The following is a 23,290-nucleotide window of genomic DNA, read 5'->3' as shown; positions in this document are numbered from 1 at the left end:
ATTCTACATTTGTTTTCATATCAAAAAGGTCACACAGTGTGAATCTCAATTCCCCAAAGCGGCCCAAATCTCTTGCCTTGAACAATCAGACTTAGGTAAGCCCCAATTTGCATGGTAAATTTAATTAGGTGAAGACCAGTTTTTTAAAAAGGTCTTTGTTTAATTTTTTATCTGTCTGGTAAGGGCAAACATCAGTTGAAAAGGGCAAGCCATTAAAAAAATAATAATGCTTTCTTCACCGTAAAACTCTTTCTTACATCCTTAAATTACCTGGAAAACTAAAGTAAGGGTCCCAAAAATTCTGTCCAAAAGATTTTTCCACCTATGCCTTTCAGCCCTGCATATCTGGATATAAAATAAAAATTGTTCAGTTTATTGGTTTATTTCTTCCTTTTAGCATATTTAAATACAGGCTGAGAAAATAAATGCTCTCATAATAATTACTTTGTGAATTCCCCATAGAGAGCAATGAGAAATATGTTCTCTTACTAAGAAAAAGAAAAAAATGAAGCATTGGCCGAGGCCTTTATATGATTATACTATTTGGGTTCGGTACCAATAGAGGAGAATTAAGCCTTGCTATGTTTTGCAGCAGGAATTTTGAAAGCTCATCCTACTGGTACAAGAATTTAAGACAAATTCCTGTTCTGCGTTAGCAAACAGAATATCTAGTTAAAAGGACTATAAACGATGCCAGCATATTGAAGAAGAGCCACTTGTACTTTAATAAAGATTAAACTTATTGAAGAGAGATACAAACAGAATTCTCACAAGCCTGAACTTGAAATGGATCTCACTTTTGACGAATATACTGTAGGGAAGGTGGTTTCTCAACACAAAATAATGCCCTCCACATTTTTGTAGGTCACTTAAATCCAAATGTGCCTGCTCTGTCAAGTGCCAGATGTATAAGTTAAACTGCCCAGGGGTGTTTAACTTACCCTGCAAATGTTTCCCAAGCCTTCAAACTCCCAGAAGGAAGAGAAGGTATTATGTTTGGTACAGTTCCCACTCCCCCTCTCACATGCATCCTTTTAGATTCTTTGCCCCTCTCTGCATATTCCCCAGCATTCTTGTCTTTGAAACAGATTTGCTTTGTGCACTCAGAAATAAAAATTTCTATAATAAAGTAACTTACTGTGTGATCTTTTAAAATGTATCAACTCCAGAATCTAAGAGTGTAAAAATAAAGCTACATTACTGCTCTAGGGACTCAATTTGGTCATATCTCTTGATTACAAATAAATGTGGCTATACTTTGTACATAGAGGGATTAGTGCCTATGCATTAAGACAACATTGGTAGTTTTACTCTCATTTATTCTCCTCTTCTTCTTTGGCCCACAGAACCACAATTTTGTTCAAAGAAGCAAATGCTAAAAGACTACATTTCCTAGCATCTCTTGCAGCTAAGGATGGACATGAGACCCAGTCCTGCCCAATGACATTAAAGCAAAAGTTGTTTCATAGGGTTCCTAGAAACCGCTTTTCCCTCCTCATTCCACCTGAAATGCAGATGTGATGCTGGAGGTGGAACAACCATTTTGTGACTTCTGGGTGAACATGAATATTGAAGCAATAGCTTCAAGAATGGCAGAGCAATTAGGTAGAAGGGGCCTATGATAATATGAAGCCAACCTACCAGCAATGGACTGACCACCTCTAGATTTCACATTGTGAAAAGTTAGGCACATTGTGTAAAAGTTAGTTAGCTTGGTCTCTGATACATATAAAAAGGAACCTGTTGCTTAAACGAAATAAACATCAAAGACAAACTCAGTCCTTATTGGTTGGTTGGATGGATGGATGGATATATATCTCCATGTATTTCCCAGTAGTTAAGGGTGACTATCTCATTTAAATGATAGATAGCTGGTTTTCTCCTTTTGTTTTTTCATTACTTTGAACATAAAATATAAACTTACCTTAACTTTTTTACCAAGTCGATCCTTCCATTTCTCAGCTATAGAACCTTCTACCAAGAGTAATCTGTATATTGCAAAGAAGCAACCATTTTTGAAAAGTTAAAACACACTGCTAAAAAAATAGAAGGAACTGGTGCAAAGGCATATCTGTTTATTCTAGAATGGGACAGCAACATTCTAAAACTAATTCTTAACCTTTTGGGAAGCACGGACCCATTTAAGAGCCAATGAAATTTATGGTCCCTCTCCCCAGAAAAATGCACACCCATAAAATGAACACATACAATTTGACATCCAATATATGAAATTGAGAGATCCAACTAAAACCCACCTATGCTCCCCTAAAAAGCAGACAGACCCCATGGTAAGATCCCCAGGGTTCTTCTCTAGAGGAGAATGCCATCAAGGTAGGAAAGGCAAAGACAATTTCTGAATACTTAAAGGGTGATTTACCTGGAGCGTTCCTCATCTTCATAGCCCATGATGATATATTCCTCATTAACATTAAGTGGAGGGCACAGGCAGCCAGAGGTGGTATAAAGGTTGATGGTGTCCCTTGGAATGTTTACCAGAGAAGCCTTTAGAATCTCCTTTACCTCCACTACTGCAGTCACATCGTGGCACTTAGTCTTTACCTCCTTAACTTTAGCTCGAATGACTGAAATAAATGATAATGAAGCTGATATGGTAATATGATACACAAGAGGTGCCCCATTTTTAAAAAGGCAACTACACTTCTTTCCTGTCAATTCTTATCCCCTCAATGGTCAATGAATGGAGGGGAAAAATCACCTAGATATTTTTGCTTGAGACTTCAGTGAGTGACATACTGAACAACACCCTTGAGCTTTATTTGGAGGTACCAGGGATTGAACTCAGGAACTCACACATAGGAAGCAGATGCTCAACCACTTGAGCTACATCTGCCACCCTTGTTCTTTTAATATTCAGCGCTGGTCCCCTTCCAATTTGTGAGTTGTACATATTTGTGTATATGTGTGTTTGTGTTTCATTGTGAGAAGCTCATGTAGATAATCAAAAGTGAAGAGAATAATCTGAGAAACTTTTCCTCCAATATTTCATGTAAACATGTATTTGTGAAGTTCCACTTGCTGCCAACAAAAATTTTAACTACATTAACTTCACTATATGTAAAGACCAAGTACTCATATATGCTTTGCTTCCTTGTCAGCATTCGTCTATCACATCTATCAATATATGTTCTGAAGAACTGGCAGGGGAAGGGGGTATTCTTTAGTGTTAGAAGGTTATCCTGTTTCGCATGTTTCCAAAATCATTCTATGATCCTTTTTACTCTTCTTACATTGGTCACTGTTTAGATATCAGCTCCTTTTTCCTTTGTTTCAGTACAGATTATCTCTTATACTTGCCTTTAAGTATACAACATTTTCATTTTGAAGAAACACTATCATCACTGGACATTGGTTCCTCTAACTTCTTGAAGTCAGACACACCAACATTCCTTCCCTTCACATGCTATGGAATATATTCTAACGTATCAATTGCATTGATCTATCTCTTTCTATGAATATACAGGGGGCTGATTTAACCAAGAGTTGGTTTCACTTTTCAAGTAAAAAACAAACTGCATAAAAAAATCAATCAGTTGGAAAGGCAATTTTTTTCCACTCAGAATCTAGAAAATACAGTTGTGCTTCTTTTCTGTATTTCTCACCTTTGGAAGAACCAAATTCTTTAGATTCCTACTTTTGGTAAATGAGTTTTTCAGAAAGCTAGCTAGATGAAATAGAGTTTGAAAAAAACATAGAAGTAAAACCATCAATTAGAGAGAGCCACCCTCATTGCTCTAGTTCAATATCCATGGTGGTTATACAGAGGAAAACAATTTATCCAAATGAATCTACCTTTTGAAAGCCTTTCAGGTATATATCTACAAACCATTTCATCATTTAAAGGGTTTGGGACTGAAAAGAACTGAGAAAATGTAATCCTTGAAAACATAAAACCAGCTAATAAACCATTCCCCCATCCATACCCCAAATCCATCAGGCATTTATTCGATAACATTTTTCCAGTTCAGCATGCATACGAGAGAAATTACCACTAATTAACTCTAAAAGTTTGGGACAAAACCTTATTTTTACTTCATAGGTACTTGAATCTTCAGCGAATTCATTGCCTGAAGTATGAGAAATTGTAGCAGTCAAACTATTACTGCCCACCTGTCCTTACTTGGGGCTATCTGTGAGAGAAGTCATCACTTTCTTTTAGCGTTCTCTTTATTCTGTAATTTGCCCTTTTAAAAATGCTCTTTGGGAAAATAAGATGATAAATTCACAACCCCAGCTAGTAGACATTTTTTTGTGAGCCCTGGCTTAAGTGAATTTGCTTCATAGCATCCATCAACTATTAGAGGTTAGTGAACTGTGTAAATGTTCTTAGACTAATGATTTATTTATTCAGTGTACCTACTATTTTCATTAGAAATTTTTAGCACATGTACCCTCTCCAAAATAAATATCTCTCAACAAGACCTACTTTATTATTCAAGTAATTTTGCTAAAGCTCAAGAGGTTTTAGCTGAATTAATCTGAATGAAAAGAAATTTCATTGGAATTATCAAGTGCTCCCATTACCACTTTGTTTTCTCAATAGTTGCATAAAGATATATGGCAACAAAGAAAAAAGTCAATATATTTTGAGAGTAATGCTTATTTCTTTTCAGATTTTTTCTTCTATTATTGAGTGCCTACCTTCCCCAAGTAAGAAGAAAGCTCCAGACAACTTAAAATCCTTAAACCATGGGCAACTGAATTACTTACTGCTTGTTTTTGAGAAAGAAATTTTCTGGTCTTTTCTATTAATTGTTATCTGCATCCCATTGTATTTTATAATACTCACTCAGGTACCTTCTCTAAGAGCTTCCCTTTCCATGACTCATAACCACTAGTATTTTACCTTTTGACAAAAATAATCAGCACCAATCACTGTGACACTAAGGAAGCTAGATAAAAGAAAAATATATAAATATACTAAATACCAACCCAACTAAATTTCCCTGACTTAAATTTCTTTTATGCTTTCACTTTTATTATAACTGTACTTAAAAATTCATATTCAATCTTAAAAAGCTAAAACCCTGTGAAACGAATGTGGCTCAAGCAATTGGGCTCCCATCTACCACATGGGAAGCCCTGGGTTTGATTATTGGGGCCTCTTGGTGAAGGTGAGCTGATGGCCTGTGCCACAGAGATCTGGTGCAGCAAGATGACACAACAAAGGGAGATGCAGAGGAGAGAGAGTGAGAGAGACACAGCAGACCAGGGAGATGAGGTGGCTCAAGCGATTGAGTGCCTCTCTCCCACACTGGAGGTCCTGGGATCAGTCCCCGGTGCCTCCTACAGAGAAAGACAAGAAGAAAAAGACAAGCAGACACAGAACACACAGTGAATGGACACAGAGAGCAGACAGTGAGTGCAAGCAATAACGGGGGCAGGGGGCGGGGGGCACAGGAGCTGACCTAAAATTTTAAGATCCCTTTTTCTTCCTGAGGTTTTTCATATCAGTTTGTAGAGGAAAAGGTTCTCATACAAGCAGGTAGGCATTTGGATTCTGGGATAAATGTAACCTTTCATCCTTGGAGAGTACATCCATCATTGGCAAAGTTTAGAAGCCAGACACTGTTTGAGTATAATGTAAGCAAAAGATAAAAACGGATTTCACTGAAGAAAACCTTGGGAAACTTGGTACATGTATTTTATTTATTTTTTATTTTTTATTTTTATTTTTATTTTTTTAAAAGATTTATTTATTTATTTCTCTCCTCTCTCCCCACCCCCCACCCCGGTTGTCTGTTCTCTGTGTCTATTTGCTGCGTCTTGTTTCTTTGTCCGCTTCTGTTGTTGTCAGCGGCACGGGAAGTGTGGGCGGCGCCATTCCTCACCTCCTTCGCGCTGGGCGGCTCTCCTTACGGGGCGCACTCCTTGCGCATGGGGCTCCCCTATGTGGGGACACCCCTGCGTGGCGCAGCACTCCTTGCGCACATCAGCACTGCGCATGGGCCAGCTCCACATGGGTCAAGGAGGCCCAGAGTTTGAACCACAGACCTCCCATGTGGTAGACGGATGCCCTAACCACTGGGCCAAGTCCATTTCCCAGTACATGTATTTTAAAGAGACTTAATTGCACTGGTAATTTTCTACTCTAAACCTTTTAATATGCAGTATTTTCAAAGGTATTGAAGATTACTCTGTTTATGGTCTTATCCATTTCTCTCCTTCCAGTTTCCACAAAGTATAAAGGTAGAAATAAATCTGCTCGATGGGTTCCATATGCCCTAAAATAAGGCACATAAACTCAACAGCAAAATTCTCATTTTAGTAAAAACTAAAGTTCACTTTTAAACTCTGTTATGTGCTACATTTAGTCATTGACTCAGCTTCTGCAGAGTTAGCAATATGACATTTATTAATCTTACAGATGCTTGGAAAAAATCATGATAAAATATCTATGGGATTTAATAAATATTATTTATCCCCTACTTAAACCGGAAAACTCTTTAGTACTTGACCCTTCTAAATATAACAGTAATTGATATTTATGACTGTGAAGCATACCAGTATCCCAAAGTACATTCTGAGTCATCAAAGGACAACTTATGTTCAATAATCACTGATAAATTCAGAATAATAATCTAATGGAGTATTGAGAATAATAAATAAGATAGTATACCTAGCAGTGTACCTGACACAGAGCACCCAGCAGGTTTTTTCCTCCTTCATTTTTTTGTTGACTACATTTGGATTGGTACTTATTCAATAAATATTTAGTTTATTACTATGTCATGTTTCTAGGCCAAGCTGGCTAATAAAACATTTCTTTAATTAAATACCAACAACTTCTGTATTATTTTTTCAACTCTACCATTGTTTTCTATGAGATATACTGACCAAAGAAACAAAATTTGATTCTTTTAACCATTCTTTATGTAAAGTGTTCCTCTGTTGACCCCAATGAAGTCAAAGTTAAAAACATACCTGATAGGGAAGCGGACTTGACCCAGTGGTTAGGGCATCCATCTACCACATGGGAGGTCTGTGGTTCAAACCCCGGGCCTCCTTGACCTGTGTGCAGCTGGCCCATGCGCAGTGCTGATGTGCGCAAGGAGTGCACCCTGTAAGGAGAGCCGCCCAGTGCAAAAGAAAGTGCAGCCTGCCCAGGAATGGTGCCACACACACACAGAGCTGACACAACAAGATGACGCAACAAAAAGAAACAGATTCCTGTGTCACTGACAACAGAAGGTGACAAAGAAGAACACGCAGCAAATAGACACAGAGAACAGACAACTGGGGTGGGAGGGGGAGAAATAAATAACTCTTTAAAAACAAATCAAAAACATACCTGATTGACCCATGCAGCTCCAAACATTTGAGTTCAAATCCTCTTTAGTCTCCCAAATAGAGAAAAGTCCCACCTAATTTGAAGTTTATCTCTGTGGACCTATTTGTATGGTTCTAAGCCAGCAATACAGCTTCAAATGCTTTAAAAATTAAGAGTTTTGCCTAAATGAGACATTTTAGTGGTTCAGGACAATGGAATTATGCTTTCAAAAGTTGTGTGTTTTGTTTTTGTTTTTGTTCTAAAGATTTATTTATTTATTTATTTCCCTCCCCTTCCTCCCCTCCCCTACCCTGGTTGTCTGTTCTCTGTGTCTATTTGCTGCGTCATCTTTGTCTGCTTCTGTCGTTGTCAACGGCACGGGAATCTGTGTTTCTTTTTGTTGCATCATCTTGTTGTGTCAGCTCTCCCTGTGTGCGGTGCCATTCTTGGGCAGGCTGCACTTTCTTTCGTGCTGGGTGGCTCTCCTTACGGGTGCACTCCTTGCGTGTGGGGCTCCCCTATGCGGGGGACACCCCTGCGTGGCAGGGCACTCCTTGTGCGCATCAGCACTGCACGTGGGCCACCTCCACACGGGTCAAGGAGGCCCGGGGTTTGAACCGCGGACCTCCCATGTGGTAGGTGGACGCACTAACCACTGGGCCAAGTCTGCCGCCTATATTTGTTTTTAATCCTTTTTTCTTAAACTGCTCCACTCATTTACACACACACATTCACGCACATAAGCACCTCTTTCTTAACACAGTAATTTCAAGGTCTACCGTGAAGATATCCTTACCATAGTTGTAATTGTTCCGGAAATAGATCTTCTGTGTAGCTCTAATAGGCTTACATTTGCAGCGTTCTGAAAAATACATTTTATATGAGAAAAGTTCAACATTAGGTTTCATTTATTTATTCACATTTTTTGGTAAGACTAGAACCAAATTTGGCAGTGAGAAGGCTGTTAGTAATTCTGTGTTTCTGATATTTTTCTTGTGCAATTACATTCATGTTTACTCCATCTACGTAGTCTCCCATTCAAGGTCAGTATGCCCATACGCTCCCACCCTCCAACAGAACACCCAAAACCTGAGGAAACCCTGTTCGCCACCACACATGAGAGCCTGCTGCCTAATCCTGAAAGAGACGAGCTTAGTGCATATGGGAGGAGACCCAGGCCCTTTTTTGGCTTTTGCTCCAGTAGCTGGCTTACCCCTAGCATGTACACCTAACATTCATATACATTTTACAAATTACACAGCATTACTCCAAATGTTAGCTCATGGATCTAAAAGCAACTCAATGAGATAAGCAAGTGTTATTACCATCTTAGTTTACTGATGAGGCTCAGAATGTTTAAATAACCTACCTGAGACAGTAAGTGGTCATGCAAGGACATCAACATAACTTTCTCTAACTTGAAGTTCAGTGAGCTTAATGAAGTTCTTAGGAAGTAGGCCATGATCCCCCTTTGGTAGAAAACTACCATTTAACTCAATAATATTTTTATACTTATGTATAGAAAACTGCTATGCACATATTTTGAAAAGAGAAATGCCATGTTTTTTTTAATTTTGTTTGTTTTTTCCATGTGTTTCTGAATATCTGGTAAGCAGTAACCAGAAAAAACTTCTATGCAATACAGGTGAATGAATACAAGTACTAATAATCTCAAAATGTTTCACGTATAGATCATTTAACAACTAGGAGAGTGGATTGATATACCTTTTATACTTTCATAGAAGAGTCACATTGCCAAGTTTACTTAGCTAGGAAATATACATAATAACCATGGTAAATTGTTAGTAATCACAATTATTCTAAAAATAGAAACTAATACATTTCCTTAGAAGGAATTTTATTGAAAGTAAAGATTTCTTTAAAACAATACCCTGAGAAACTTTCATTAAAAATGAGCAGACTCCTCTTGACATAAAGGTGCAATGGACACAACCAATCCAGTGTCCACATAGAAGAGGTGGCATTGGATTGGGAAAAGTGGACATAATGGACAAAGGGTATGGGGAAAGGCAGGAAGAGATGAGAGGTGGAGGCGTCTTCGGGACATGGAGCTGCCCTGGATGGTGCTTCAGAGGTAATCACCGGACATTGTAAATCCTCACAGGGCCTACATGATGGAATAGAGGAGAGTATGGGCCATGATGTGAACCAATGTATATGAGGTGCAGAGGTGCCCAAAGATGTACTTACCAAATCCAATGGATGTGTCATGATGATGGGAACGAGTGTTGTTGGGGGGGGGGGGAGAGGGGGGGGTGGGGGGGGTGGGGTTGAATGGGACCTCACATATATATTTTTAATGTAATATTATTACAAAGTCAATAAAAAATAAAAAAATTAAAAAAAAAAAAAAAAAAATGAGCAGATGTAGCGCAAGTGATTGAACACCTGTTTCCCATGTATAAGGTCCCAAGTTCAATCCCTAGTACCTCTGCTATCCCTCCTGCTCCACCCCCACAAAAAAAGTGGTATGTGTTTCTTCTATTTGGACAAAGGAGAAAAGAAAAAGGAACACATCAATCAGAGAAAGGAAGCCAACAGAAAAGTTTTGTTTAAAAAGTGTTTTATGTTATCATGGGGACCAACAAAAGGCAGGAACTTTTGTTGGCCATTTCATGATGTGTTTTCTAATCAAAAAATTTTTTTTATTTCCATCTGAATTTGTAGATAGCATGCTATAAAGTAGCAGCCCCATCCTTACTGCCAGTTCTAAGTTTTAGAAATGAACATCTCCTTTGGGGACAGTCAGCTGTTCTACAAGGAGGAAAAAAACAGCCAACAGCAGCTACATTTTCACAACATTTCTTGTTTGTTTTTAAATATATTTATTTTTTAAAAGGTATTTAGATTACATAAATGTTACATAAAAATGTAGGGGATTCCCACATGCCCCGCTCCCTAGCCCTCCCACATTTTCCCACATTAACAACATCCTTTATTAGTATGGTACATATGTTACAATTGATGAAAACATTTTGGAGCATTGCCACTAAGCATGGATTATAGTTTACATTGTAGTTTACACTCTCTCCCATACAATTTTGTAGGTTATGGCAAGATATGTAATGGCCCTGTATCTGTCATTGTAATGTCATTCAAGACAATTCCCAAGTCCTGAAAATGCCCCCATATTTCACCTCTTTTTCCCTCTCCCTGTCCCCAGAACCTCCAATGGGCACTGCATTCACATTAGTGATATAATTTCTTCCATTGCTAGAATCACAATAAGTCAATAGTAGAATACCGGTAAGTCTACTTTAGTCCATAGTTCATTCCCCAATCCTGATTCCGGGATGGTGATGCCCACTCCACCTCTATTTGAAAAGGGGCTTCGGCCCATGGAGCAAATGGATGGGACCACATTGCTTGCAATTGTCACTCTCTTGGTTCCTTGGGATGGGCATTGTCTATCATCATCTCCTTATTAATTGTCCTGGGTGAGTCCAATGAACTGGAGAGTAGGTTCACAACATTTCCTGCACAGTACTTCCCTTGTTCAGCAGATAATTGTTAACATGCATTTTCTATGAAGCAAAGATTTTGGCCCACAAAACAGTGGGTAATATCAGTTTCGATGCTATTTTGAAGACTCTCCCCAAAATAATTTCCTTATTAGAAGAAAAATTTGTATTCCCATTGAAAGAAAATGGAATGTTATTGTCTAGTTCGTGGCTTCTTTTATAAATATTTTATCTTGTACTGAAATGTTCCATATTTTTAAGGAAGGTATTCTTGAGATGAGAGTATTTCTGAAGAAATAAATGCTATAGTTTTTGATTTACAAATTATCCTTCATCTATGTATAAATAGGAGCTTGTGATCTATTTAAAAATGCACATCTATTTACATAAAAACAATTCATGTAGATAAAAATTATCTACACATTTGTAATTCCTCAGAAATCTGCATATGCTCCAATTTAAAAATTATTAGCAAAAAAATACACCAAGTTGCACTGGACTGAGTGTGATTTTATGTTGTCTTCCATAATTTGCCTATGAAGCATTTAAAAAGAAGTCCCAGGCTGAGAGTTTTTAAAAATTGTATTGCAAAATGATTAAGAAGATTTCAAGTAGGTATTTACATAGCTATGTATATGATACATACATTGCTAATCTATTCTCTATTAGCTGATAAGCTAAGCAATTATATTATGGAGGCTAAAGTTTGCTCATCCACAATGCATTTGATACTTTGCTGGTCTCAGTGGTGGCAATGCCATACTATGAATATGGGGCCCTTTCTGTGCTCTAATTCTTAGCTATTGCTATAACCAAATATGTGTCTGGTTGAAATAAATAGTAGCACAATAAAACAACTGACTAACAAGGAGGAGTGGAGTTCTAACGTCACAAGGTACAAATACCAGAGAACTTCCTTTCACTTATTTATGCTAATTCAACCCATGTATATTCACATCTGAGGGCATTCAAAAAGTGTGTCTTCAATCAACAGATTTGAAGGATCATCCCTCTTCCAAATTATATTTACACACATCTGCATTTATATTCCCAAAAACCTAAGAATTGGAAAATTGCAAAGAATCACAGAAGTATACATTGTACACGTTGACATTTATTACATTTTTTGTACCTGCCACCCTTAACCAAATCATACCACCAATGACTGATTTCTTGACACTTAAAACTTTTATTTGAGCAGTGGCATTGTCATCATTGCTAGTTTCATTCTCTAATAAGTTTGCAGAAAATCTTCCTCTCCGTTTCCCAATAGCACAAAGTTTTAAAATTTTGATTTTTATATTAGCAAAATGAAAGCTACCATTTACTCAACTATGCACAAAACCATTAGATTTTGCTTTGCTTGCCTTTTGCTGTTTAAAAGAAAAGCTTATAATGGAGTCTGCTGTGGTGCTCTTGTCTAAGGAAAAAACTTTAAGTTATAGGAGTTGAGTAAAACAAAATAGGCTGAAATGACAAAAGATCTTCAACTGTGGGATAAATTTTAATATTAACTACTTATTCACCTCAAAGCACAGAATTAAAATAATACCCTGGATTGCAAAAAAAAAAGTATGTAGTCGTCCCACAGCCAACCAGCATCCACTGGCCACCACCAGGAATCTGTCCCTAAGCAACATTTTCTCACGTTTTCTCACTGGGTTCTTTGAGTCACTATCCCAGAGGCAATGATTAATTCTCTGCTAATGAAACTGAAGACTGTTTCACTATCCCACTACGAAGGAATTGATCACTATGAGTTTGCAAAACTACCCTGCCTTGGGGGTGGATATGACTCATGCGGTTGAGTGTTCCCCTCCCATATAGGAGATCTGGGTTCAGTTCCCAGTGCCTCCTGAAAACAACAACAACAAAAAACAAAAACAAGCAAAACAAATGAAAAAACCAACTCAGGGAAGCCTCTGCTTCCCACATATGAAGTCCCAGATTCAGTCCCTGGCCTCTGGTACCTCAAAAAAACAAAACAAAACAGAACTACCCAGAACTCCCGTGGATTTGGTCTGCAGTTCAGGGGAGATGCCCTACAGTACACTGTGGTACCTGAGCAGTGAACAGCCTCACTTCACCGTCTCTACAGGGAGCTTCCTTTTCTGACATATAAGCATACTAGTCTTTTTGAAAAGGCGACAGGATTTTACAAGATCTAAAGAATTTTAAGTAGCTGGTACAATTATGAAATTTGACACATATTTAATGTAACCTTGTTTTAGCTCAAGCTTAAGTGTGATATAACTTTCTACTAACCCCTGACCTTCATTTGAAATTGAACTCTCTTGAGTCTCATCCAGAGATAGGCTACTATAATTAAGTTTGTCGGTTTCCAAAAACCCTATGATATTTCATTTACCATGGCATTGGAAGATATAGGATATTTTGTTGCTCTCTGTTGTTTAATTTCATTTTTAGAAATAGACCTTATATCTTTGCTCAGGATTTATCATCAAAAAGTGTGTGGGGGAGGGGAAGAAAATACAAATCTGTTTGTGTTATAATTTCCACTGTAACTCTTTCAAGACTAACTTTTCCTAATCCAATCAGAATTTAAATAATTTTAGTTTGTGCTCTGTTTCATATCTTTCCATTTGACTCAGGAAATCTATTTTCCCCCTTTATGCCTATTTTAAGATATATAATAGCAGTCCATGACAAATTTTAAGACAGGTAGAAAAAATAAACTTTTTTAACAATTTGAAAATCTATAACCTTAACTATGACTTCTTTACTGACATCTAGGTCTATATTTTTCTATATTTAACTGCCTGTAAGAGGTGTCTGAGCAATTCTTGAAGTAATTTTAAGCGTCTGTTAATGTTCACCACACTATGACCTTGTTTTCTTTCTATGGTAACGGTAGTGTATTCTGACTCCACAACCTGAGATTGTTTATACTTCTTTAAATATGAAAAAGGAAAAGGAACTAACATTTGTTGAGCCCAATCAGTCATTCATATTAATTCATTCATTCAATATGATTGGGCCTCTGCTACATGCCAAGCTCTGTGCTAGGCACGTAGGACACAGAGATAAACGATGCAGATAATCCAGCAGCAGATACAGATATTGAACAAATAATTACACATATTTTCATATATGATGCAAACTATGAAATAAAAGTAGTGTGCCATGGGAACGTGTAGCTTGAGGATCTAAACTTGTCTGGCCTTCAAAGTCCTGTGAGGAAGTAAATTTGCAAACAGAAGGATGAATTGTACTTATCCAGGATAGGACTATATATTTGTGTATAAGAGAGAGGAGAATAAATCCAAACAGAAAACTGAGAAGTAGAAACCACTGACATGAAAGGAAATCTAGGTGAATATGGAGTCAAAAAAGATGAAAGAAGAGGGTATCCCAAGAAGAAATGAATGTTGCCCTCTGCATCAACCCTCAGAGTTCAAATAAGTTAAGAGAGAAAGAGGTCCATTTAATTCAGTTGGCAAGGAGATGACAGGACCCTGAGCAAATGGAAGATTTTGAAGGCCTGAGGGACTCTTCATCGACTATATAAGAAGAAAAAGGAGAGAAGGCTACTGATGTGGACAGGCTTATACATTTGCTAGTGGGACGTTAGGAGAGTTCCTTTTGAAAGTTTTTACCTTCTCACTGGAGAATGAAATGAAGCCATCAGCTGCAGGGATGAGGGGCTAATGAAAGCAGGTTGTAGGGATGTGAGAAGAAAAGAGAAAGCATAAAAGTTATTTCATTGAGTGGGAAGGTAAACTTTCTAAAGAAACAAGGAGGGTTGTTAGACAATGTTAATTGCCTATGTGAATTTTCTATCTTGAATTTTCTATCAGTCACCCAGGTGAGGGTTTTTCTCAAACAAATAGAATTGGGGATTTTCCAGGTGAGTAAGACAGAAGAAAAGAAAAGCCAGGGAATTAAAGGTATTTTTAAGGAATGATTTTAAGGTAGACAAGAAAATTAGTAGATGAACAGATAGTAGTAATTGATGAACAGGCAGTCTTGATGAAGAAAAAAAAAAATTTAGCAGTGATGATACTAGAGAAAATCAGCTAGAGTGATAAGAGGTGGTAGGCAAAGAGTAGAAAAATAGAAATTAAAATTACAAAGCTGATACCACTGCTTGATGGCAATGTTCAGGATGTGCTCTTGGGAGTGAGAAGATGAGCAGGGGTAGAGTAGATGAGCAGGTTAGTGAAGTGAAGAAGTCAAAGAAGTAGATGGGTCATCTACTTTATTATCAAAGTCATTAAAAAGGCAACAGGAATGGGTCTGACTGTAACATGTTTTCATAGCCCCTAAATGGAGGGTGAGCAATACACCACTTGATCTTCCACTGTCCTTCTATATACAGAAGGTAGGAAAACATACCTAGACCACACCCCTAGAACTATTGTCCTTCTTCCCCAAATTTCTGGTCACCAAATGGACACTGAAATATCTAGAGAGTTGTCTTATTCCTGGGACATCAAAAAACAACCAAACAGGGAAGCTAGAAGTCAGCGGAATCCAGAAGAGAATGAGGACAACACCGAGTGGTGGGAGGGAAGGAAACAGGCCAACGTATCCCCAAGGTCTGCCCCAGTCAGCACCAGAACATGATAGCCTTGCCTTGCTGAAACCTCTATTTTGGACTTCTTCTACCCTCAAAACCATGGCAGAGAGGATTCCAGCCCTCCTTTACCTTCAAAGAAGACACCTTCTTTCCACATGTAGTGCTTTGAAGCTATATATACCCCAGAAAAACATGCTCTTAAATTAATTCATTCCTGTGGGTATGAATCCATTGCAAATAGGACCTTTTGATGAGGCTACCTCAGGTAAGGTGTAAATTACCTCATTCAGGACAGAACTTAATCCTAGTACTGAAATCCTTTATAAATGGAATGAGATAAAGGGAGAAAGTCACAGAAGCAAGAAACTGAAATCAACGAAATCCAGAAGAGAAGGGAGACACCATCAGACACCATCATGTGTCTTGCCATGTGGCAGGGGAAGCCCAGGATCACCAGCAGCTGGGCTTTGGGAAGAAAGTATCACTGTGATGATACTTTAATTTGGATATTTGCCCAGATCTAACTATAAGTGAATAAATTCCCATTGTTTAAGCCAACCATTTCATGGTATTTGCTTGGAGCAGCCTAGAAAACGAAATACCCCACTAAAACCAAGTCAACCAGGATAAGTAATATGTAGAAAGCAAGATAACTACTACCAACTTAGACCAGATCCAAGAACTTGGAACAGCTAGCAAGAACTGGCAGGAACATCTTTCTCAAAGCTCCAGAAAACATTTAAATGACTATAGTAACAGAGAGAGCACCTAATTAACAAGGCTACTTAAAATAAGTAAGATCCCCTGATTCCCTGGCTAGCCCCTCCCTTCCTTGCTCATAGATTCAGCACAGAACTGGCCTATGCTCCCAGTGCAGACCCCTGGGCCTGGTACCAGAGAGAGTACAGCAACCCTCATACACATACTGGGAGATTGTATACCTGGATGAATGCCTGGTGGTAGCCTGAGGGACTCACCATCCCAGCACTTGCTTTGCAAGTGGGATGGGCAGAGCAAGTTCTGGGAGAGCATTAAGTGGATGTCTGGGGCAAGGAATTGCTGTCTGTAGGACATGCATTGCAGTGTCTGGGACCATGAGGGAACTATTTCCTAGGGATATGGGAACATTTGTATCTGAGTAAATGAGGAAATTCCTAGGGCCACATACACCTTCCCAAGACAAAATCTATGAGCAGAAAGGATCAGGGAGGCCCAAGCTTTGGTCTGGAGCTATTCTCTAAACTCATGGTATGGATAAGCTCTGAAGGAAAGCATTCCCACAGCTAAATCTGCAAAAATTGGGAACAGTGTTTTCTTTTTTTTGTTCACTCCTGGCATTCAAAGAAAGTTCTGTCATATCACTAGATAGATACCAGCTGGAGAAACAGACACCCCCAAGTCTAAATTCCAACAACATATTAAAATATCAAAATGTCCAGGTTTCAGCAAAAGATTACAAAACATTCAAAAAGACAGGAAGTGATGGTCCAGGCTAAGGAGACGATTAAAGCATTAGAAACCATCAATGAGGAGAACCAGACTTCGAACATACCAGAAAAACACTTCTTAAAAATGGTCCTAAGTGTACTCAAAAAACTAAAGGAAAACATGGATAAAGCACTAAAAGAAACCAAGAAAACAATAGATAAACACAAAGAGAATTAATAGAGAGATGGAAATTATGAAAAAGAACCAAACAGAGCTGAAGATTATAGTAAGAGAAATTAAAAATTCCTTAGAGGGGCTCACCAGCAGATTAGATTTGGCAGAAGAAAGAAGCAGTGAACCTGAAGATCATTCAGTCTACTTAGCATAAGGAAGAAAGAATGGGGAAGTGAACACAGCTTGAGGAACCTGAGGGATACCATCAAGCATACCAATATTTGTATTGTGTGGGTCTCAGAAGGAGAAGAAAGAGAAAGGGGCAGAGAGAATATTCAAAGAGATAATAGCTGAAAACTCCACAAATTTAAAAAAAGACATGAATGTATACATCCAAGGTACTCAACAAACTCCAAATAGGATGAACCCAAATAGACCCACACTGTCAAATGCCAAAGATACAGAATTCTGAAAGCCACAGGACAGAAACACCATGCCATCTACAAGGAATCTCAATAAGATTAAGCGCCAATTTCCTCAGAAACCGGGGAGGCAAGACAGCAGTGGGATGAATTAATTAAAGTGTTGATAGCAAAAAATTGCCAACCAAGAATTTAATATTTCAAAAATAAGGGTGCCATATTGGAATCCTGTATTTTATGCATGATTGTTCTGTAAACCCACAAACTTCTCAAATAAATTAATAATAAGGGAGAGATTAAGACATTCCCAGGTAAACAAAAGCTGAGGGAATATGTATCCACTAGATCAGCACTACAGGAAAAGCTGAGAGAAAGTTCTACAGATTGAAAAGAATGGACAATAGACAATAGATCAAAGTTGCATGAAGAAGTAAAAATCTCTGGTGACAGAAACAACACAGGCAAATATAAATCTCAGTACTACTGTATTTTTTGTTTATAACTCCACTTTTAAGTTCCTACAGGATCTAAAAGGCAAATTGCCTAAAACATAATAAATGAGCAGTGTTGAGCTCATAATGTATAAACATGTAATTTGTGATGTATAATGTATAAATGTATAAACATGTAAATGCAGGGGGGGTGGAAGGGTATAGGAACATTGCATATATATAATATAGGAGTTTGGTATGGTTATGAATTCCAAAAATAGATATTGGATTATGCTTGTAATCTGATCTGTACCTGCACATGATTGAGTGATAAAAGGCACGGCAAAGAACAGAATTGAGGGTTTCTGATGTTGGAGTTTGATGCTGATGTCTTAAGCTGGAGCCCTGGGGAAAGAAACAGCCGTTCGCCTGATAGTTTACAGCTGACTTTGTGGAGGAACCAGAGGAGCTGAGCCCAGAGGAACCCAGGAAGCCTGAACCCTCGCAGATGTCAGCAGCCATCTTGCTGCAACACGTGGAAAGAGACTTTGGTGAAGGAAGTAATTTATGCTTTATGGCCTGGTATCTGTAAGCTCCTACCCCAAATAAATACCCTTTATAACGCCCAGCAGATTTCTGGTATTTTGCATCAGTACCCCTTTGGCTAACTAATACACATACTATTGAAGTTATGTTAATACCAAAACAAATGAGATTGTTAGAGATTTAGAATATTAAATATAAGCCCCATGAAAACTAGGAAGAAAAAAATCAGAGAATATGCAAGCCCATAGAGACAGAAACTAGAATACAGGATGCCAGTGCCAGGTGGTGGGGAGTGACAACGTAAGTAGGGAGTAGTGAATAATGGGTATACGGTTTCTGTTTAGGGAGATAGGAAAGTTTTAGTATCCCATTGAATGAAATGCTTGGGAATGGTTGAAATGGGAAATTTTACATTACCCACAATTTAAAAAAAAGAGAGAGAGACTAATGAGACAACAACTAAAAGCAATACATGATCCTCTAGCAAGGGAGGAAAAAGAGACTCAAAGGAACACTATTGAGTCATATGAAAAAATTAGAGTATCAACTATAGGGTTTATATCAATGTTAAATTTCTTAAACTTGATAACTATACTTAAGGTAGTTACATAAGTGAATATCCTTGCTCTTAGGAAATATACATGGTAGTATTAAGTGTTCAAGGAGCATCATGTGTACAACCTACAATCAAGTGTTCATAAAAGAGATTCATCGATTAACAGATAGACAAAATGATGTGGCAAACGTGGAACTATATTAAAATTGGTAGATCTGAGTATCTGGGGCTGTCTAGAGGTATGTTGGGGTTCTATGTATGGGGCTTGTGTTATTTTTGTAACTGTCATTTAATTTTGAAAGTATTTCAAAATAAAAAGCAAAAAAAACAAACAGGAGAGCAGTTGTAGCTCAAGTGGTTGAGCACCTGCTTCCCATGTATGAAGTTCTGGGTTCATTCCCCGATTCCTCCTAAAAACAAACAAACAAACGAAAAAGTCAACCCTCATTGGAGAGCAGATGAAGCTCAGAGGTTGAGCACCTGCCTCCCATGTACAAGTCCTGGGTCCAATACCCAGTACCTCCTTAAAAAGAAAAGGGAAAGAAAGAAAACCACAAGCAAACAAACCTAAAAAGCTTCATAACCCTAGTATGATGAAAGAAATAAAAACAATACATCTCCTGAAGAATCATAAAACAAGCCAACTATCTAGACTAGGCAGATCTAGACCACAGCAGTGGAGCTCAGAGAAGAACTATGCTTACAAAACAGATTTTATTGTCAGACAAAAATAGAGCTGAGTCTGGGCTCCACCCCTTGCTATTTATATGACTTTTGAGACCTTAAAAGTAGTATCTTATAGAGTTGTTGGGAGAATTAAATGAGATAATTAATCACATCTTGCCCCATAAATGTCAGGTTTAATAATACTCAACATTAATTGGGATGCCCAATCCATCATTCATAGACTACCTAATGAGTAAGGGAGGCAATATTTTCCAAGGCTTCTTGCCACCTACGGAAACTGGTGTCGTCAAAACTAAGTAAAGCAATAACATTGTGTAAATAATGCTTCTTCTACTATTTTGATCCAGGTTGATCAAGTTAATTTTCATTCTTCTGGATGGAAGTCATTTGAACTATCATTTACATATCCAAAATGTGAAGGATCAAGCTTAGAAAATGAAAATGACGATCTACATGAACATTCTAATGATCCTTATGGTGCTAGAGAGTATGGCAAAGTGATTAAGGACACATCCTAGCTCCACTATTTCCTTGCTACATGGCCTTCGCCAAGTTATAAAATCGGTTTCTATTCTAATGCTGTCTACTTCATTGAGTTTTGTGAGGATTTAGAGAGTAATACATACAGTGAATTTAGCACAGAGCCTGGCACTTATTCATCACTTACTGAATGTTAGCTATCATTGTTGTAAAAACATGAACAAGCAAAAAGGGCTTGAAGATATTTTATGCAAATTTAACAGCCACTTATGAAACAGAAGAGAATTTTCTAACAAAACATCATCTATAAGCATGAAGATAAAATTTTACTCAAATTTTCTTAGAGATAAAACCATTTAATTTTGATGTATTTCATTCAGGTTAGGGGGAAACTATTTGAAAAGGAACAGAATTTAGAAATCATATTAGTATTATACTCATACAATGGCAGACTATTCAGCAATAAAAAAGAATAGAATGATAGCATACAATGGATAAATCTCAAAAACATTAAAGTAAGCAAAAGCAGTCAGTTACAAAAGAGTATATGCTGTATGATTCCATTTACTCTGAAGAACAGACAACCCAATCATTGTGATAAAAATCAGAACTGTGCCTACCTGAGGTTGGGGAGATTGGGCACAGAGAATTTTTAGGGGTGACGGCAGTGTTCTTTATCTTGTTTATGGGTGTATACGTTTGCCAAAATTCAATGAGGCATATACTTAAGATTTGTGCCTTTTACAGCAGGTAAATTATAACTCAATAAAGTACCATTAACATAAGAATTCACATAAAGCATTCCATTTATTTTTCCATAAATTGAAATGTGGCATAACTGAGCAAGCTGTTCATTACATGTTTAAAATAATATTTCCTGAACATATATATATAAGGCAAAGAATATCATATTAAACTTTATTTTGGATTAGAGTAGTATATGGAAAATGCAATGAAGTTGACTAGTCAACCTAGGTAATATAATAGGACTTCAAAAAGAAAAAGTAACATATACTAAATTTAGCTATAAAATTAAACCTCAAATATTTTGATAAAGGTCTGAATTTACAGTAATTTGCACTTTGTAAAATGGAATTGCTTAAGAGTAAGAGGACTAACACTATAGGAGGAAGAAAAAGAAATTCAATTTATTTCTTTAGGATTTATGACTTTGGAATATTTAAAATAAACTGCCTTTCACAAGGTTTCTAGATCCAAGAATCATTCAGGATATAGAAAACAGAAAGAACAAAGGAATTTTGTTTTCTCTTGTGACACCTGAATTATGTTTTGTGATGTACTCTAAAGTGATCAATTAATAAAATTAATAAAGTAAAAAGACAAAAAGAGCTTTATAACTCTTTAGAGATCATGTATCTACTATTGCCAAGCACACAAAAAAGAGTGGAAGAAAAGTGAAGTGCCAGTCAACTCCTTACTCCTTCACCCCTTTGTACATAGTATGCCAGGTTGATAGTAGGTGCTCATTAAATTCTTGATAGATGGTAAGATAAGTGGTCTAATAAGCAGACTATGAAGTTTCAGTACTGGGAACCTGGAAAAATGATGGTGCCACATATGAAAGAATATAGTTAACAAGGAGGAAATTTTTAATGAAAACGTAACTTTATTTATTAAATATGTTTGAAGTACAAATAGGACATACAGGTAGAAATGTTTATTGGAGGAGAAATGTGGTACTCCACCTGGGAGAGCTATTAGAAGTAGAGTTAAAAAATGATGATTAAACATTTGTAGCTAGATTAACTTCAACAGGAAGAAATCATCTTAAGGGGAGAGGAACAGAGGTTAAGCACATAGCCTTGGGGAATGCTCACAAATTCCCCCAAATGGATGACAGGAAGAGAAGTAGGAGAATGATTAGGGAAGAGAGTGAGTCAAAATTGTCAAATGCTGCAAAGTAATGGAAAAACCCAATAGTTGCAGTTACTGTATAATTATAAAAAATATTCTTTATCAATCTTTTTTTTTTCAATGGAGACTAGAAATTGACTCAAGTTCATTCAACTTGCACAGTCAGTAAACATTTGCACCAAGAAAAACCTAGATTCCTTCCCAAAATTGGTAGGCGGCCAAAAAGGAAGGAAAGAAAGTTGGAGAAGGAAAAAGATAAAATGAGTTTATACTACCAAATCTAGGCATAGGCCATCCCAAGTAAAGAAGGAGTGTCAGGGCAGGCCTGGCAGCCCCACGCACCTAGAAATCTCCAGTTACTCAGCAGCTACCACTCAGCTGCACAGAGAAGTTTCTCAGGAGCACCTTTGAAGTAAGGCCAAGAGAAGGTTAATGAAAACTCTAGGAGAGTATCCAATTTACACTCAGGGACATTGCTAATGTTCCCCCAATTTGACATCAGAAAAGAATTCAGAGATCAATATAATCTGATTTCCTATTAGGAAACAGACCCAAAGAAGTAATGTCATCAAAATTTATTAACTCTTATCATTGCTCGGGATAAATTTGTGTTTTTCAAATATAAAAGCTCATAAATTAGTCTCCACCACAAAGTAAAAAACTGGGAATTATTTTTCACGATTATTTTTAAAAGACATCTCTTTTCATTAAACCATTTGAATACCTGACTTAATTTTCTGTGTGATTTGACAGACCAAGAGATTCAATAGAACAGAACTAAAATCGTTTTCCTCCACATTCCATGCTGGGGATTCAGGAAAGGATTTACTCATTATGAAGTGGGTTTGCAACAGTAAAACACACTCACAAATTGGAAGCTGCTCAGAGACATCACCTCAAAAATTTTTCCTTTTTTTTAGAGGAGCTTTAGATTACATGAAAGTTACATGGAAAATATCAGAGATTCCCATATGCTCTACCCACTTCCTCGTATTTCCCCATTAACAACATCTTTCATTAGTGTGGTACATTTGTTATAACTGACAGAAAAAAGAAAATTATTAGGCCTCCTTTCTTCCTTACTGCTCCCTATTGGCATTACTGTACTTTGAGGCAAAGGACAAATTAAGCTGCAGGGAAAGTATTTCTTTTTCAAATTCCAGACAGAAACAGCTTTTCAGTTTTAAAAGGGGTTGCGTGGGTTATGTTTCTTGTGTCTTCCTCATTTCCTGTTTTATCATGATCAACTTCAGCTGTTACATGACTCTAAATCATAAAATTCTGTGTTTGAACAAATTACACTTTCTTTTTAGAGTAAGTAAAGGTGTTTGGGCATCTTTCATAAGCAGAATGAGCTTTGGTTCTGTTTGTTTGTAATGTT

At 37.4% G+C, this 23,290-nt stretch overlaps 1 protein-coding gene across 1 annotated transcript in view; it reads right to left on the bottom strand.

The window, feature by feature from the left end:
* FRZB (frizzled related protein) overlaps window positions 1-23,290 on the bottom strand; it is a 42,388-nt gene that overhangs the window by 3,627 nt on the left and 15,471 nt on the right. Inside the window, exons 3-5 of the mRNA XM_004476887.4 lie at window positions 8,085-8,150; window positions 2,378-2,582; window positions 1,925-1,988 (exon numbers count right to left, since the gene is read on the bottom strand). Coding sequence (XP_004476944.1) covers window positions 1,925-1,988; window positions 2,378-2,582; window positions 8,085-8,150 — 335 coding nt within the window. The remainder of the gene's footprint in view (window positions 1-1,924; window positions 1,989-2,377; window positions 2,583-8,084; window positions 8,151-23,290) is intronic.

The sequence above is a fragment of the Dasypus novemcinctus genome, chromosome 7 (genome assembly GCF_030445035.2).
Source record: "Dasypus novemcinctus isolate mDasNov1 chromosome 7, mDasNov1.1.hap2, whole genome shotgun sequence".
Lineage (NCBI taxonomy): Eukaryota > Metazoa > Chordata > Mammalia > Cingulata > Dasypodidae > Dasypus > Dasypus novemcinctus.
This window is presented reverse-complemented; position numbering and strand designations above follow the sequence as displayed.